A 15,325-nucleotide genomic window follows, 5' to 3' on the forward strand; every position below is an offset into this window, starting at 1 on the left:
CATCTGCATTTGTTTGGTTGGTGAACAAATATAATATATAATATATAATAATATAATGTTATTTATAACATTATAGCATTAATGTAAGGATATAGCCATATCCTAACTATATGGCTATAGTAAGGATCAGCAGCAGCCACAAGTAACTAACTCTTGTAACAGTCAACTTACATTTTAAACAAATCAACTCACTACATGACCATATAATGTAAAAGTGCTAACTGAATATTTATTCTAGCAAATTTTAAAGCAAATTTTAGCGCCCCCTATTGACCAGCCGCCACTGTATATTACACTCCTTTACAGTAGGTGGCGACGTAAAGCTCTTTCAGTGGTTTGTGAACCAATAATTAGGTCGTAGAAGAAGAGTCATCATTACTACTCATGTCGGACGTTTCGTTTTAGAGGCTGTCGGTTCTTAACCCCATCTCCACTGTCACCAGCAGAACTACAGAGTCTTTAACCGACCTCATCTCCACTGGAACCAGCAGAACTACAGAGTCTTTAACCGACCTCATCTCCACTGGAACCAGCAGAACTACAGAGTCTTTAACCGACCTCATCTCCACTGGAACCAGCAGAACTACAGAGTCTTTAACCGACCTCATCTCCACTGTCACCAGCAGAACTACAGAGTCTTTAACCGACCTCATCTCCACTGGAACCAGCAGAACTACAGAGTCTTTAACCGACCTCATCTCCACTGGAACCAGCAGAACTACAGAGTCTTTAACCGACCTCATCTCCACTGGAACCAGCTGAACTAAGGAGTTTCAGAGAGAGAAGGTCTCAGCCCAAACGGCGGTGAGTTTACTGTTAATCCTCAGACTCATTTACTCTCGTTTCATTATTTTAAATCTTTAGTTGAACACAGGGACGTCGTTAGGCCGTTTCTGGGGGGCTGAAACCACCCCAAAGCAGTGGTGTGCACAGACTTTTTCATGGACAGGGGCGAAAAGAAAAAAAGGGCTCATAGATCGCGTTCTCACCTCTGAAGAGGGGAATAAGTTTGGCGTGTTTTCGGGGACACTTTAGACATGTTTATATGTTATACACATGGCGCATTATATAGCCTTAAAACAGACTAACTAGACAAGACTAATCAAGTTAGTTTGTAGTTAGGATCAGCATCCACAAGAACAGAGTAGATTCAACGCTGGACTGTGAAGAACACACAGAAATAAATAAATAAATCCCTAGGGGGTCTGGGGGTCTTCCCCCAGAACATTTTCAATGAAGTAGATGCCATTTCCTGTATTCTAGAGCATTTTAGCATCATATTAGCACCAGATAATCCAAACTGGTTCTGTGAGATATGGTTCTGGCTCAATATAGATAAAAAAAAAAGGGCCCAACATAAAAGTCACTGCAACAGTAATGTTTCATAGTATTTCTTGGTCCTAATGGTCTTCTGGAGTTAAGTGTGTTTTCTTCACCCAAGAGGGCAGTTTAGTGTGTTTTGCCAATGAGGAGGGTACTTAAACACACCTTTTTGCCACCCAGGTGGGCAGTTTATCATGTTTTAACCAGCCAAGGGGGCAGTTTAGTGTGTTTTGCCAACCAGGAGGGCACTAGCACGCGTTTTGGCTCTCTCGAGGGCACTTTAACATGTGTTTTGGCTCCCAAGAGGGCGCGTTTTTCAATAATTGGGCTACGAGGAGAGGCGGACCCCCCCCCGCAAACCACTGCCCCAAAATATTCCTCAGCCCCCCTAACACTAATTACAGTAAAAACAGTGACGGAATGAATGAAGGAACGCACCGTTATGTTACTCTCTGCTTATAGAGCAGAGATACTCAGCCCATGGCTCTCCAGACTCTTGTGGCTCTTAAGTGTCAAGTCTAAATGAAATGAATGAATTTCCTTTTAATCTGTATACTATTATTGTCGGGCGACAGAGGGAGTAGAGGAAGTCTTCTGGCGTTGTGTCTCTTTAGTAAGATCATTCATTCAGGTGTGCTGTCTGCTGTTCAAACTGAAGCTTCTTCTGTCCTCGCTTTAACAACTTTCTTCAGTCACTTCCTGTCCATGCTCTCCCACACTCAGATTTTATGATTATCATCATCAGCGAGCCTCACACACCTGGATCACATGTTGAGATGATGTAGTGTCTAGTGAAATGTGTCAAAACGGGAGTGTTTTATTCAATCTCTTATGTTAATAATAAATTCTGTCAAAAGAGCAGAAACAGGAAACCAAAGCTGAATGAGGCCATGTGTCTAAGAGAGCTGCAGGTGTGAGGCAGGGCTGGTTTTAGTCATTTTGAGGCCCAGGGCAAAGACCAATATGAGACACTCCCTCTTTAACTAAAGAATTAATGATAAGTGGAAAAAAAAATTAGAAAGTATCTCTTTTATGTTAATAAAGCCACAGAACTTAAGTAAAGGCCCCACTGTGAGATATAAATTCCCAAATAACCAACCATCATTCATCAGCTGTTTGAAAAGCATCTCAGAGCTCAAACTAATATTGTAACACGTCGTTGGACCAGGTAGAAGTTGCATGAATAAAAATATATCCTCTAACACTATAGACATTTCTATGTGGTCTATTGTATCCTATTTAATTACAGAATAATCCAACATTTCACTGTTTCATTTCAGCTATGGATCAGCTGATCTATGGGTCTTCTTACATCCCTGGTCTTGGAATGTGGCTCTTGCTAAATAAAAGTACTTTAACACAGTATGGCTCTTTGGTAGAATCAGGTTGAGTTCCCCTGGTCTAGACTGTCTTCAGACACAGAGAAATATCAGTGGTCAGCAGAAATAACTTTGATTTGGAACCATGAAAGAAGACAGAGAGGACTTATAAACTATATATTTTTAGATATTATACACATATTTATATTTTACTAAAGTCATTAATGGATCTGTTTTCCAACATCTTTTCCATGAGCTCACTCCAGCATATAGACCTTTAAATACCATCTCAAAAACTCACTCAGGCTGTTATTAGAAAAAAGGAAGACCTCCTCAAGGCTCAGGAAGGACAGTCTTCTCAGGAGAAGAGAGTGAGCCAGATGATAGGTCCTGATAAATGCTCTTTAAATCAATTAATTAATGAATGAAGCATTTTAAGGTGTGGATTAAAAAAAATGGTATGCTGCTATATGCCAAGCATTACCAGGAAACCTTGGGCCCCCCCCCTTCTTTAAATTCTAGTGACAGCCCTGAATTAATCACATAGAAATGAACACACATTGATCACATTGAAAATATTACTCACTCTTTCCAACAACCATCCACCACCACAGCGTTGTAAACTTGATGACAAAACGCCACACTTTTCATGTTTCTTTGGTTTTTAACATTTTATAAAAGATGCGCTCCATCCAGGATTCATTAACAGGACAGCCTGGAGAAGGGGGTATCTGCAGGTTCGCAGGCAGCAGTTTTAGGACCGCAGATCCAGGACTGTAGAAATAGGACCCTGGTTGACAGGGCTGAATGATTTGTGAAAATAAACTCATTGCAATTTATTTCCCCAATATTGCAATTGCAGTTTGATATGTGATTATTTTTAGGTCCCTCATCTTATATATATTTTTCAATAAATGCAAGCAATAAAATTCTATATTACAACCTTCACAATATTATATGGAATATACTAAGGCAAAACAATTTAAAACAAATAGCTAATTGGGATTTTTTTGGCTCATGTTGCAAATTTGATATCAATTCCTACAGTGAGTAAAACAGCATTATTTATAAAAAAAAAAACCCTGAATGTTTGCATGATGTGCATAAAATATCTCCTGCACCAAAGTACAACACTGGTATTTTCACACATTTCAAGTTTAAGAAATATTGCAGGTGTTGTGATTTGTAAATTGCAGCAGGCAATATTGCGATTTAATCTAATTTGCCATAAATTGCCTAGCCCTACTGGTTGATCAGCATTTGTTTAAAAACAGATTGCGAGCTATTGCTATTGCTACCATTAACAACAGCGACGTTAATATTTGGGTTGTTAAGTTTAATCCGTTCAAACAAGATTTACATTTAATCCAAACAAAATGAACAACATGTTGCTGCACGAGATAGTGTAACATTATTGATAAGACATCAGTAATGATATTAAGGGAACTAATGTCTTATCAACAATGATATCAATAATGTTACACAGGTCATTAGAAACTAGCTAACATTAGCCTAAATATATATTTATATTTATATTTCATGACATGAGTAACTTCAATCCCAGCAGCAGTTTTTGGGTGTGTTTCTATTCAAAGTTTTGGAGTTTATAGAGTTTTAAAGACGCACGCCTGGTAGAGGAGACAAGTCGGAGCGTAACAGAGAGAAAGACAGCGAATTGTAGCAAGAATACTCACAATGCTGGGAGGAATAGAGGAATATTCACCCTCTGAAATGACTTCCAGTCGTCCATTGAGACCATGGGTGCATCTGTTGGCACACGTAGCGAAGCCAATGCTTTGCCTCACTGTGTTTCCCCCCAAGATCAGATTGAAGTTGGTGAAGATGGCTTTAAGCAGTACGATGTCATCAATGCTTTGGACATGGACGCCATGATGAGTACGATCTATGCATGGTTGGATAACCCGGTGAAGTTTGAGAAATCTCAAGGCGCCAATAACACCCTGGACACTCAGATCGTCCCAAAGTCTGACACTAAGTCTGACTCACATCCTTATTGTGGAAGGCTTTCTGCTTTACACCTATGAACCTTTGATCGACATGCTGAACCAACGTTACTTTATTTCCATCCCATATGAAGAATGCAAAAAGAGGAGGTGCTCTATACGGTGCCAGATCCCCCTGGCCTGTTCGATGGCCATGTCTGGCCCATGTATTTTGAAACACAAGAACATGTGTTCTTGTGTTCTCAGGGAGTAATCGGCGAAGGCCGTGTTGGGGGGCACATGGGGACGGATCCAGGAATTTTTTGAAAGGTTCATCACTATTGGGAGATAGGGCTAATTGCGAGGGTCTGTGCTCTTCGAGGGCTTTTCTAGTTACCGTTTATTTGTATCATTTGTTCTTATTTCATATATAGATAAATAAATAGATAGATAATACTATCTACTAATACTTATCGTAGAGCATATTGGCCTATTATAATACTGTAAAACACAATAGATTTTACATCACAGATTTTTATTTAAGTGACATTACTCTGAAGAAATCTGTTTTCTCTTTGACATTTAAAGAGTTTTTCCTTGAAATTTGTTCTGGTCAAGAAAAGCCAAACTTTACAGACCATGATTTATTTATGAGATCAATAAAGGTGTAAAACATCCAAGGGGGGTTAAGACTTTTTATCAGCACTGTTTAGGTCCTCATAGAAATGTTTTAACAATGTAAGCCATTTCCGTTAAATTTTCTGAAATCTGGTATTAAGTTTTAATAGAGAAGCAGAGTTCAGCTTTCCTTTTTTCTAAGTTAAAAAGTTTTATTTTTATTTTTCTCTCCTTCCTATATCCGTGTCCCTCTGGGTTTTACAAAGGCTCTCCTTGCCTTATCTTCGTATTGCTGATCAGTCTTTAATTCTACTTTAGTAGCATTGATTTTATCTTGTCACAGTTGGTCTATTTCGTGTATCGTTTTTATTTACATTTGTTTTTGCTTTTGGTCTTCTTTTTCTGTCTTTTATTAAATCCAGCTGCTCACTTTATGAGTTCAATGTCTTGCCTGTACGATAAATGACTTTCAGAATCAATTTTGCAGTATCTACAACTTTTTATCCTTTATAAATGTCACTTTTAGTTTCCAGTAGTCTGTATTATACCTCTTTTCTTGTATTGTATTTGGACTTAACCACAGATTTGTAATTTTTAGGTCTCTGAGTATAAAGGGCATGTATAACCTGCTTTTTTAATTCTCATGATATTAACCAATGATCTATCTTGATTCGCAAATCTGAAATGTAATTCTACAGAAACAGAAAAATATTGGTTTTGAAAATGTACTTTCATTTGTTTTCTCTTGCTCCTCTCCAGCCATGCTTCTGGTGGATCCAGGTCTGTATATCGGCACTGCAGCCGACCTGAACGATGGCCAGGGACTGACCAACAAAGCTGTCACTCATGTCCTGTCTGTGGATTCTCAGGACCATGCACTTTTGCTTCCTGCTGCCCTTTGCCATAAGTGGGTGAATGTTCTGGATGAAACAACCTCTGACCTCTTGAGTCACATGGATGACTGCTTCATTTTCATTCAGAAGGCGCTGGATGGGGGCGGAGCCGCACTTGTTCATTGGTAAGGGTCTGTAGCCTGGGCACATTTGAGCTGAAAGTCCAGTATGTTTGATAAGGGCAGGTGATCTATTCTGCGCTTGGGAATGTAACTTAACTAACATGCGAGACGTTTCATAAAAGAGGGGTCCTCTTGGAAAGATCCAGATTTGGAACAACAAAAAAAGCAGAAGAAAAAAGACAAAATTGACATAATTTTACACAAAACTCAAAAAATTTAGGACATTTTCTGAACCTTTTTCAAAGAGCCTCATAATCATCGTTCAGAGTAATGCTTTATTTAAATGAAATGAAAATGTGAACAAGGATTTGTCTGCCGCCGTGTTTGTCAGCCAGGCTGGACGGAGCCGCAGCGCCGCCATTGTTACTGCCTATCTAATGAAGCGGTACCATCTTGGCTTCAGTGAGGCTTACCACAGGCTGAAGAGCGTCAAACAGGACGTCCAGTAAGTTCCTGTAAACATACCTTTCAGTTCTTTGTTCAATTACTGACCTTAATAAATGAATGCCTATTTTTGTCTTTAGTCTTTCTCTTTTATTTGCCACTACAGGTACATACAGTCAAGCCTGAAATTATTCATACCCCTGGCAAATTTGGACTCAAAGTTACTTTTATTCAACCAGCATTTTTTTTTTGTTTTTGACCAGAAATTTTGAACGTCTCCCAAAAGATAAGACGATGTGGAAAAAAATATTTCTCAGCTTTTCAATATAAAATTGGAACACAAAGTGGCATGTCCAAAATTATTCATACCCTCCACTTTATTCATTCTCCACCTCATCCTCCAATGAGTTCAGCTTGATTCTGACCACAGAGCCAGCTTTTTTCACCAGTTTGTTCAGACGCCTTGCATCCTTGTGTTTTACACTGCCTCCCCAGCAGACTGTAGCATAAAACAGAACACTTGCCACCACAGACTGATAAAACATCTGCAGCATCTTACTGCAGATGTCTATTGATTGGAGTCTTCTCAGGCAAAAGAGGCGGCTCTGCCCCTTTTTTGTAGATGAAGTCTACGTTTTTAGACCAGTCCAACTTATTATCCAGGTGTACACCTAAATATTTATATGATGTCACCACCTCAATGTCCACGCCACAAGTATTCACTGGCATAAGAGGGGGTTTGGATCTGCGGAAATATGTGATCATTTCCTTTGTCTTTGAGGTGTTGAGTAGGAGGCAGTTTTTGTGACTCCAGTCACTGAAGGCACTTATCAGATCCCTGTATTCGGCTTCTTGTCCATTTCTGATACATGCCATGATAGCAGTGTCATCTGAGTATTTCTGGATGTGGCAGGACTCAGTGCTGTATTTGAAGTTTGATGTATACAGTGTGAACAGGAATGGAGCCAGGACTGTTCCTTGTGGAGCCCCTGTACTGCTCATTAATGTCCCAGAAACACAGTTCCCCAGCCTTCCTGTTATCTGTGATCCAAGAAACACAGGAAGGATCCACTCCCATCTCCGTGAGCTTGTCTTTGAGAATGTAGAATACATGTGAAAGTTACATATAGCTCCTTCAATGTGTAGAAACACGTATATGCACCATCTATGCTCTGTGTTTCAGGGTCAACAGTGGTTTTGAGCAACAGTTGTGTCTATATGAAGCCATGCTCTGTGAAGTTGACATCTCCAGTCCTCTTTACAAACAGTACAGACTGACCAAGATCTCTGAGAAGTATCCCGGTAAACACACACCTACAAACACAATATTTGTTAATAAGTTGCTATGGCAAACTTTTTCTTGCACTGATTATTGTCTTTGTCTTATCTTCCAAAATATGTGTGTGTGTATGTGTGTGTGCATGCTTTGTGTGCACGTGTATGTGATTTTGGAATGTGAACAGAGTTGCAGCAAGTTCCCAAGGAGCTTTTTGCCACTGACCCCACCAACTCCAGCTCCTCTGAAGTGTCTTACCGTTGCAGGAAGTGCAGGTGGGATGTTTACTGAATTAAAAATGCATCATTAGATAAATGTCAGTTTCTCATTTGTTTCAGCAAGTTCAGGGTATGTCAATCATACTGATATAAGCATCCTTTTCTTCCACCTAATTGCAGCTGTTTTCACATGCACACTCCTTAGAATTTCCACTCAGAGGGAGACTATCCTTGTGAGATTTGGGGAGCGGGGGGTCTAAGGTCTGCAGATTTTCTCCAGTATAAAAATGTAAACTTAACATTGATAATATAAAATATCCTTCAGTCATAAAAATGTGAAAAAAAATAAAGAGTACAAAAAATTAGATGAAAAGAAATGTGAGAAAAGAAATAATGTGTTTTTTTTTTCCATATTTTCAATTTTAATTTTCATATTATCAGTTTTGTGTTGCACAATCATGACTTCAACCTATTATTTGGACTTCTTTTTCATATTTTGTCCTTTCCATTTATTATTTTGACTTTATCTAATAATTTTGGCTTCTTCAATTTATAATCTTGACTTTTTACTTCTTATTTTGATCTTTCCAAATTCTTATCTAGACTTTTTATCTCATATTTTGACCTTTTCAATTTATTATTTTGAATTTTTGATTCATATTTTGACCTTTTCAACTTTTGATTTTGACTTTCTCTAATAATTTTTTTGCTTTTTCATTTTATAATTTTGACTTTTTATCTGATATTTTGACCTTTCCAATTTATTGACTTTTTATCTCATATTTTGACCTTTTCAGTTAATTATTTTAACCATTTATCTCATATTCACACCTTTAAGGTGCACCATTTTAATTTTTAAGTCATATTTTTGACTTATAAACATGATTGCAAATTTCTTTTTTTTTTTTTAAATACCTTCTAAAGACATTATTTTAACATTTAATTTTGTGTTTTGACCTTTCAAACTAATAAGTTTGACTTCATCAGTGCTAACTTTTTATTTTACCATAATTTACTACTGGATAAAATGAGGCCCTGTTAGGCCCTCTGGTTAGACCTGAATCCAGAATCCAGCCCCTTCTGTGACTGAGTTTGACACCCCTGCTGTAACAGAACAGTACCTATAATTTTTTCTGTGTGTGTGTGTGCGTGTAAGTGCTGTGTACTGTACAACATTGTTATCACTGTTTTCTTGTCTAGTCTTAATTTTGAAAAAAGGTCAAGGAAGAAAATCCCAGACTCCAGCTCTGTGTTTCTCCTCTTCTGCAGACGGATTCTGTTCCGTGGCTCCAGTCTTCTCAGTCACCCTGCAGGAGGAGGCGCACAGGCCTTTGGTCACAAGAAGTCCAGTAACCTCACTGGTGAGTCACCAGTTGGATCAGTTATGATCTTTTTATCCCGACAGAGCCAGTCTGCAGGAAGGGGCTTCTAAAGCCTTGTTTATATGACATTTTACTTTGTTTTCCATTTTCGTTTCCAAAAAGTTCCATGTTTACCTGGCAGTGTTTTGAAAACAAGCTCCATCTACAGGAGAACACAGGAAACAGAAAAACGCCTCTACAATAAAACTGTCTCTACAACAAGGACAGTGTTTTTCATTTGTTTTTGAGAATATGTAACATTTTCATCATACACATGTGCATGACAGTAAGTCATCACTAAATCCTCCTCCTCATCACCATCATAGCGCAGCAGCGAAATTTTACGGCACATATAAACACAAAAATGCATTGCAAGGCCAGTTTTATAATGAAAGTGCAGAGCTTCCTGCTTTTAGCGTAGCAAAAGAATGATGGCCTTTTCAGAACAATATTTCTACTCCCCCTTTTTCAATTTTATCTGCTTATCACGGAAGTGATCAACTATCTTTTTTAACCTTAACATGGAAGCTTTAATCCTGTCTCCTCCATCAGCTGTGCATTGATATCTAACCGGTGGAGGAGACAGGAGAGTCTACGGGCTGAAGTTATTAAAACTTAAAGAAAAAAAGATACAGTCTAAATCATTTCCAAGAAGCAGATATATAGGAAAGTAGAAATATCATACTGAAAAAAGGCTCCAGCTGCGCTCATGTGCAGTGCCACGATTTATAAGAAAATCCACGAGAAGTTAAAGGCTGTAGGAGCTGAATTTGTCCGTCAGGTATTAATTATTCTCTGCGGATATCTACATTATAACAAGACTAATCTAGCAAAGTATTTTTTTTGTTAACATGAGATGATCGATCTAAAAGTAATCATTTTCAAAATTAATAGCATGACTTTATCTAAAGAAACTGGCACTGATAGCCCTCTAAATATAATGCGCCCCTTTTCTAAATCCAGCTGTCTGTGACATGACGAGCAGTAAACTACATCAGACGGCTCGGCTTGAGCTGCCACGGCTCGGTTCAGAGTGCTGCAACACTCGTGCTTCACAGCTGATTGCAGCCGTAGTGCACATGTGCGTTTTCATAAAATGCCGTTTTCCCTGTTCATACGTACACGGGGGCGTTTAGAAAATCTTATTTTCTAGCATTATTGAAATATTTTTATTTCCATTTGGACCAGTCGTTCAATGATAAAGCAGTTTGCATAGAAGGGTACAATTTACAGAGCAGGGATAGGACCATGGTGGGGGTGTAGCCTTTTATTCCAGTCAAATTCGGGGAGGATTTCATGGCTAATGAAACTGAGGCTTCAAGTAAACTTTCCTTCTTTCAAATCGATATAAGTAGACCTCCAGGCTGAAACTGTCATTTTTCAAAGGCTGTCAGGTGAAGTGCTGGATGAAGGGTGTCCATAGACATGGAAGCATTGACTGACTATCACATTATCGCACTTTTAAACATCAACTACTGACCACAACTGATGCATCCTGTCTTAAACAACATCACCAACTCAATGAAGAACAAAAAAGAAACCAACATTTAGTCTGGATCATATTAATCTGAGTGGCACTGATAACACGCCTTCCCAGTATGCTTCAGTGATGTAGTAGGATGAGGACTAGGAAGTACACAAAGCCAAGACCAAACTGTGTACAAAAGATCTCAGCTTACCTGGCAGAAGTCTTATATACACTATATTGCCAAAAGTATTCACTCACCCATCCAAATAATTGAAATCAGGTGTTCCAGTCACTTCCATGTCCACAGGTATATAAAATCATCACCTAGGCATGCAGACTGTTTCTACAAACATTTGTGAAAGTATGGCTCGCTCTCAGGAGCTCAGTGAATTCCAGCGTGGTACTGTGATAGGATGCCACCTGTGCAACAAGTCCAGTGGTGAAATTTCCTGGCTCCTAAATATTCCACTGTCAACTGTCAGTGGTATTAGAACAAAGTGGAAGCCATTGGGAACGACAGCAACTCAGCCAAGTAAAATGATGGAGCGGGGTCAGCCGATGCTGAGGGTCATAGTGAACAGAGGTGGCCAACTTTCTGCAGAGTCAATGGCTACAGACCTCCAAACTTCATGTGGCCTTCAGATTAGCTCAAGAACAGTGGTAGAGAGCTTCATGGAATGGGTTTCCATGGCTGAGCAGCTGCATCCAAGCCATACATCACCAAGTTCAATGCAAAGCATGGGATGCAGTGGTGTAAAGCATGCTGCCACTGGACTCTAGCGCGCTGGAGACGCATTCTCTGGAGTGACGAATTGCGCTTCTCCATCTAGCAAATCTGATGGAGACTAGTCTCCAGACCTCTCTCCATTGAGCTTGTATGGATTAGTCAGAGAAGTGCGTCCCACAAATCTGAAAACTTGGAATGCAGTTCTTGGCTCATACCTGAAAAAAAAAAAAAAAGGAAAACCTCCTATCTGCCATGCTTTAGCAGAGGAGTTTACATTTAAGAAAGCAAAGTCCTGATAATACCTGATAATTACAGTAAAAATGTATTCCAGTTATATAATAATCATGTTCATTTTGTACCAAAGTATAACCTGACACAAAGATCTTTTTTGTTCAAATTTGATCTTACTTCCAAACTTTAGGCCTGTAGATTAGTATTACGATTTTATTCCGAGTGTAAACCATATGTGGCAATTCCATATATTTATTTTACTGATGATATCCAATGCATCCATAGTTTCTGTGCAAAGGAAAGCCTATGCTTTTTCCTTTCTAAAGGTCTCATGTTGAATTTGTATTGGACCATAATGCCTTTCAATGTTTTGTTGTCAAGGTGAGATTCAGTGTACATCTTACTTCATTGAACCAGTGCAGTGGATGGAACAAGCATTACTTGGAGTGATGGATGGACAGGTATAGCATACACACATAAAGATCAGTAAAACATGTTATTAATGGACCTGCTGTGAGTTTAACACCTGTATATCAGTGTTCACTCTGTAGCTGATCTAAACATTCTGCAGAGGGTCAGCCTTCATTCTCAGCCTGTCTCTGCTATCTCGTGTGTGCAGATGTTTGTCTGATGTGTGTTTATTTATGAATTAATTTGTTTATTTTTTGCATGCAGCTTCTGTGTCCTAAGTGTAGCTCTAAACTCGGCTCATTCAGCTGGTGTGGTGATCAGTGTTCCTGTGGTCGCTGGGTCACTCCTGCCTTCCAGCTTCACCGCAACAGAGTGGATGAGATTCGTCAGTTGGATGTACAGAAATAATCCAAACAAACACAAAAAATGCAACAAAAAAAAAAAAAAAACCAACAGCACATGGTACGTAGACCTGGGCTTATACCGTCCATTTACTACTATAAGTGCCTTTACTCTGCAGTTCATTGATTTCAGATGTGAAGTGTCCCATCATGTTATAATAAACCCCACCTGAGCAGTAGAATAGACTGGGGGGGCTGTAGCCCATAAAGTGAAATAATAAATAAGCGATTATGGGTGTGCCCCTTAATTAATGTTTCACTTAGTTCATTCATTAAATTCTTGTAGCAGCTGTTATTTTTTACAATAATTTAAATGTTAAAACAAAAGCATTGTGAACACAGAGAAGCCTGAATTTAAGTCCAAGCTTTAGGAAAGTTATTATGCCTTTATCAGGGGTATGTCTTTTTCACTCAGCATGCCAAGTGCTATTCACATCCACCTGGTGAATTTAAATCTGTTTTTCACTTTTTAAGGAGAGTAAATTGTGGCTTACAGGCCTCAAAAATCTGAAATCAATTTCACACTGTACTTGTTCTTTGTCAACATAAGGGAAAATTAAGTAATTGTTCTCTTAACAGATGATTTTGCTGCCAAGTTTGTTACATTTGAAAATACTTTGCCTCTCTAAAGCAGTGGTTCTCAGCTGGTCAGACATCAGGACCCACCACCTCCTCCTCAATCACCACCCAAATTATATTGTTCATTTATTTCATGAATGTTGTTAATCAGTAGTCACTGTAAGCAGTATCCTTGGCTACCAGTGCACCATGAAGACAAGAACACTCCAAAAAATGTTAATGTTTGGACTACAACCAGAAAAACTTATTGAACAAAAAGATGGAACAAAACAAACACGTAAAAAGCACATCATTTTACAGAAGGATTTGCTTGCATACATTCATTTTTCTGAGATAACATGGTTTGGTAAAACCAGAATAATTTCCTTGTTATCTTGGGTAAAGCAGCTTTATCTCCCAACGAAAGGGAGATAAATAGATAGAAATCTTGAGAAAAACACTGTATTTTACTCGTAATCATAGGAAAACGTAAAAAATAACTGTAAATACAAATGACTGTATGTCCACTTAGGGCTCCCTTATAGGTCGTTTCCACCAAGCAGTTCGGTTCAGTTCGGTGCGGGACGGCACGCTTTTTTTGTCGTTTCCATAGAGAAAGGGTCCCATGAAAGCGAACCGTACCGTCCCACTTTTCGGCACCCTTCTGTAGGGGTGCCAGTCTTACCTAACCGTACCAAAAAGGTGGAGCTACACATACAACAATAGGGGCTGCACTGACGTCACGTCAGCGTGCGACTCAGCTGCTCGCCTCCGGGCTTCAAAGACAGAAGTCTGCTGTGAGAAGCGGGCGAAAACGGGAGAAAAATGGACTAATATCTGCCTAAATGGGAAATATCTGGACTCGACGGAGATCCAAACTGTTTCCGAGTCTATGGATCTTGGTATCTGGCCACAAATCAAGTCTCCTGACGTTTAGCTGGATGATTTTAAGAACACAAAGCAGAACCTGTAGGCTCACATCAGCCTGATCCATCCGCGATGGATGAAAAACTAAATTAATTCAGAAGTTTTGTGAATATGAAGCCTTTGAACAGTTCATTCTCATCAGTAAGTAGTTATTAATCTACGTCTTACATTAGATAAACTGTGAAAACATCGCTCTGTGGTTGTTTAACGGGCTCGTAAAACTTCAGGCTGCAGACTATTTTTAAACGAGATCAGTACACCCCGGATTTCTGACTTAATCTAGCTTGATTTTAACACCAGCTGAACTTTAACTTTATTTTAAATGCAGCGAATTCTCACAGTACAGCTCTAAAATGTAATATTTTGTCGTATAAACTGTTCTAGACTAGATGTATTCACATACTAACGTAGCGTTAAACCATCTCTGTACACGTATTCCATCAGCTGAGGATCTGTACTGACAGCGGTTAACATCATTAAAATGTAGCTGTTTTTTAAAAAAGCACTTTCAGCTGAAATAAAGCTGTTTACTGCTTATTCCAGACTGTGACTTCACATGCATGCTTTTACAGCCCCGCCCACCCAAGTGAGAGCATGGGTGTCTGTGGAAACGCAAACTCTGGGGGTTTAGCGTACCAAACCATATCAAACCGAACTGAATCAAACTGGACCCCCTGATGGAAACACGGCTATAAAAGATAGTTTTTGTCACTTTTTTTTCCTTGGAAAATATTTGCAACCCACTAGAAAGAGCTTTGCGACCCACTTTTGGGTCCTGACCCACCAGATGAGAACCACTGCTTCAGAGTGAAATCTGAAGAAATCTCTGTTTTTCTGACATGTTTTAGGGTTTAAAGCTGAGAGGAAGAAACGAGACTGTGTCTGTTTGGAGACGGTGGACATAGAAGAATTCTTCTTTGCTTTCTGATTTGTCCTTTTCTTGGTTTAATGTTTCATCCTGTCATCACACATTTAGAATATTTGACATGAAAAGTGTAAATAACGAATACATAATTAAACTGGTTTAAATGACTGTAATTAGGTTTTTTGTGTACTTATACCCTTTTATTAATGATATAAGTATATTTTTGGGGGAAGCAGCGTTACCACATTTTAAAAAGTATCAGTTACAGAGTGAAAAAATG

At 38.9% G+C, this 15,325-nt stretch overlaps 1 protein-coding gene across 2 annotated transcripts; it reads left to right on the top strand.

Moving 5' to 3' along the window:
- Positions 1-676: 676 nt before the first annotated feature.
- Positions 677-12,726, top strand: dusp12 (dual specificity phosphatase 12). Of its 2 annotated transcripts, XM_041803505.1 has the most exons (9): positions 694-804; positions 5,963-5,983; positions 6,073-6,221; positions 6,550-6,663; positions 7,786-7,904; positions 8,066-8,153; positions 9,366-9,457; positions 12,265-12,344; positions 12,559-12,726. In XM_041803505.1, the coding sequence occupies exons 3-9, from the start codon at positions 6,157-6,159 to the stop codon at positions 12,700-12,702; spliced, it is 702 nt and encodes a 233-aa protein (XP_041659439.1). In that variant the 5' UTR covers positions 694-804; positions 5,963-5,983; positions 6,073-6,156; the 3' UTR covers positions 12,703-12,726. The 2 variants fall into 2 exon arrangements, with proteins under 2 accessions (XP_041659438.1, XP_041659439.1); XM_041803504.1 differs by having other exon boundaries at positions 677-804; positions 5,963-6,221.
- The last annotated feature ends 2,599 nt before the right edge of the window (positions 12,727-15,325 follow it).

This window comes from Cheilinus undulatus, linkage group 13 (genome assembly GCF_018320785.1).
Source record: "Cheilinus undulatus linkage group 13, ASM1832078v1, whole genome shotgun sequence".
Classification (NCBI taxonomy): Eukaryota; Metazoa; Chordata; class Actinopteri; order Labriformes; family Labridae; genus Cheilinus; species Cheilinus undulatus.

Excerpts from the sequence above, each read along its gene's own strand:
- dusp12 (XM_041803504.1), top strand. The coding sequence starts at position 5,965 with ATGCTTCTGGTGGATCCAGGTCTGTATATCGGCACTGCAGCCGACCTG. Across the intron at positions 6,222-6,549 it reads GGAGCCGCACTTGTTCATTG|CCAGGCTGGACGGAGCCGCA; the intron begins GTAAGGGTCTGT and ends CGTGTTTGTCAG. Across the intron at positions 6,664-7,785 it reads AGCGTCAAACAGGACGTCCA|GGTCAACAGTGGTTTTGAGC; the intron begins GTAAGTTCCTGT and ends TCTGTGTTTCAG.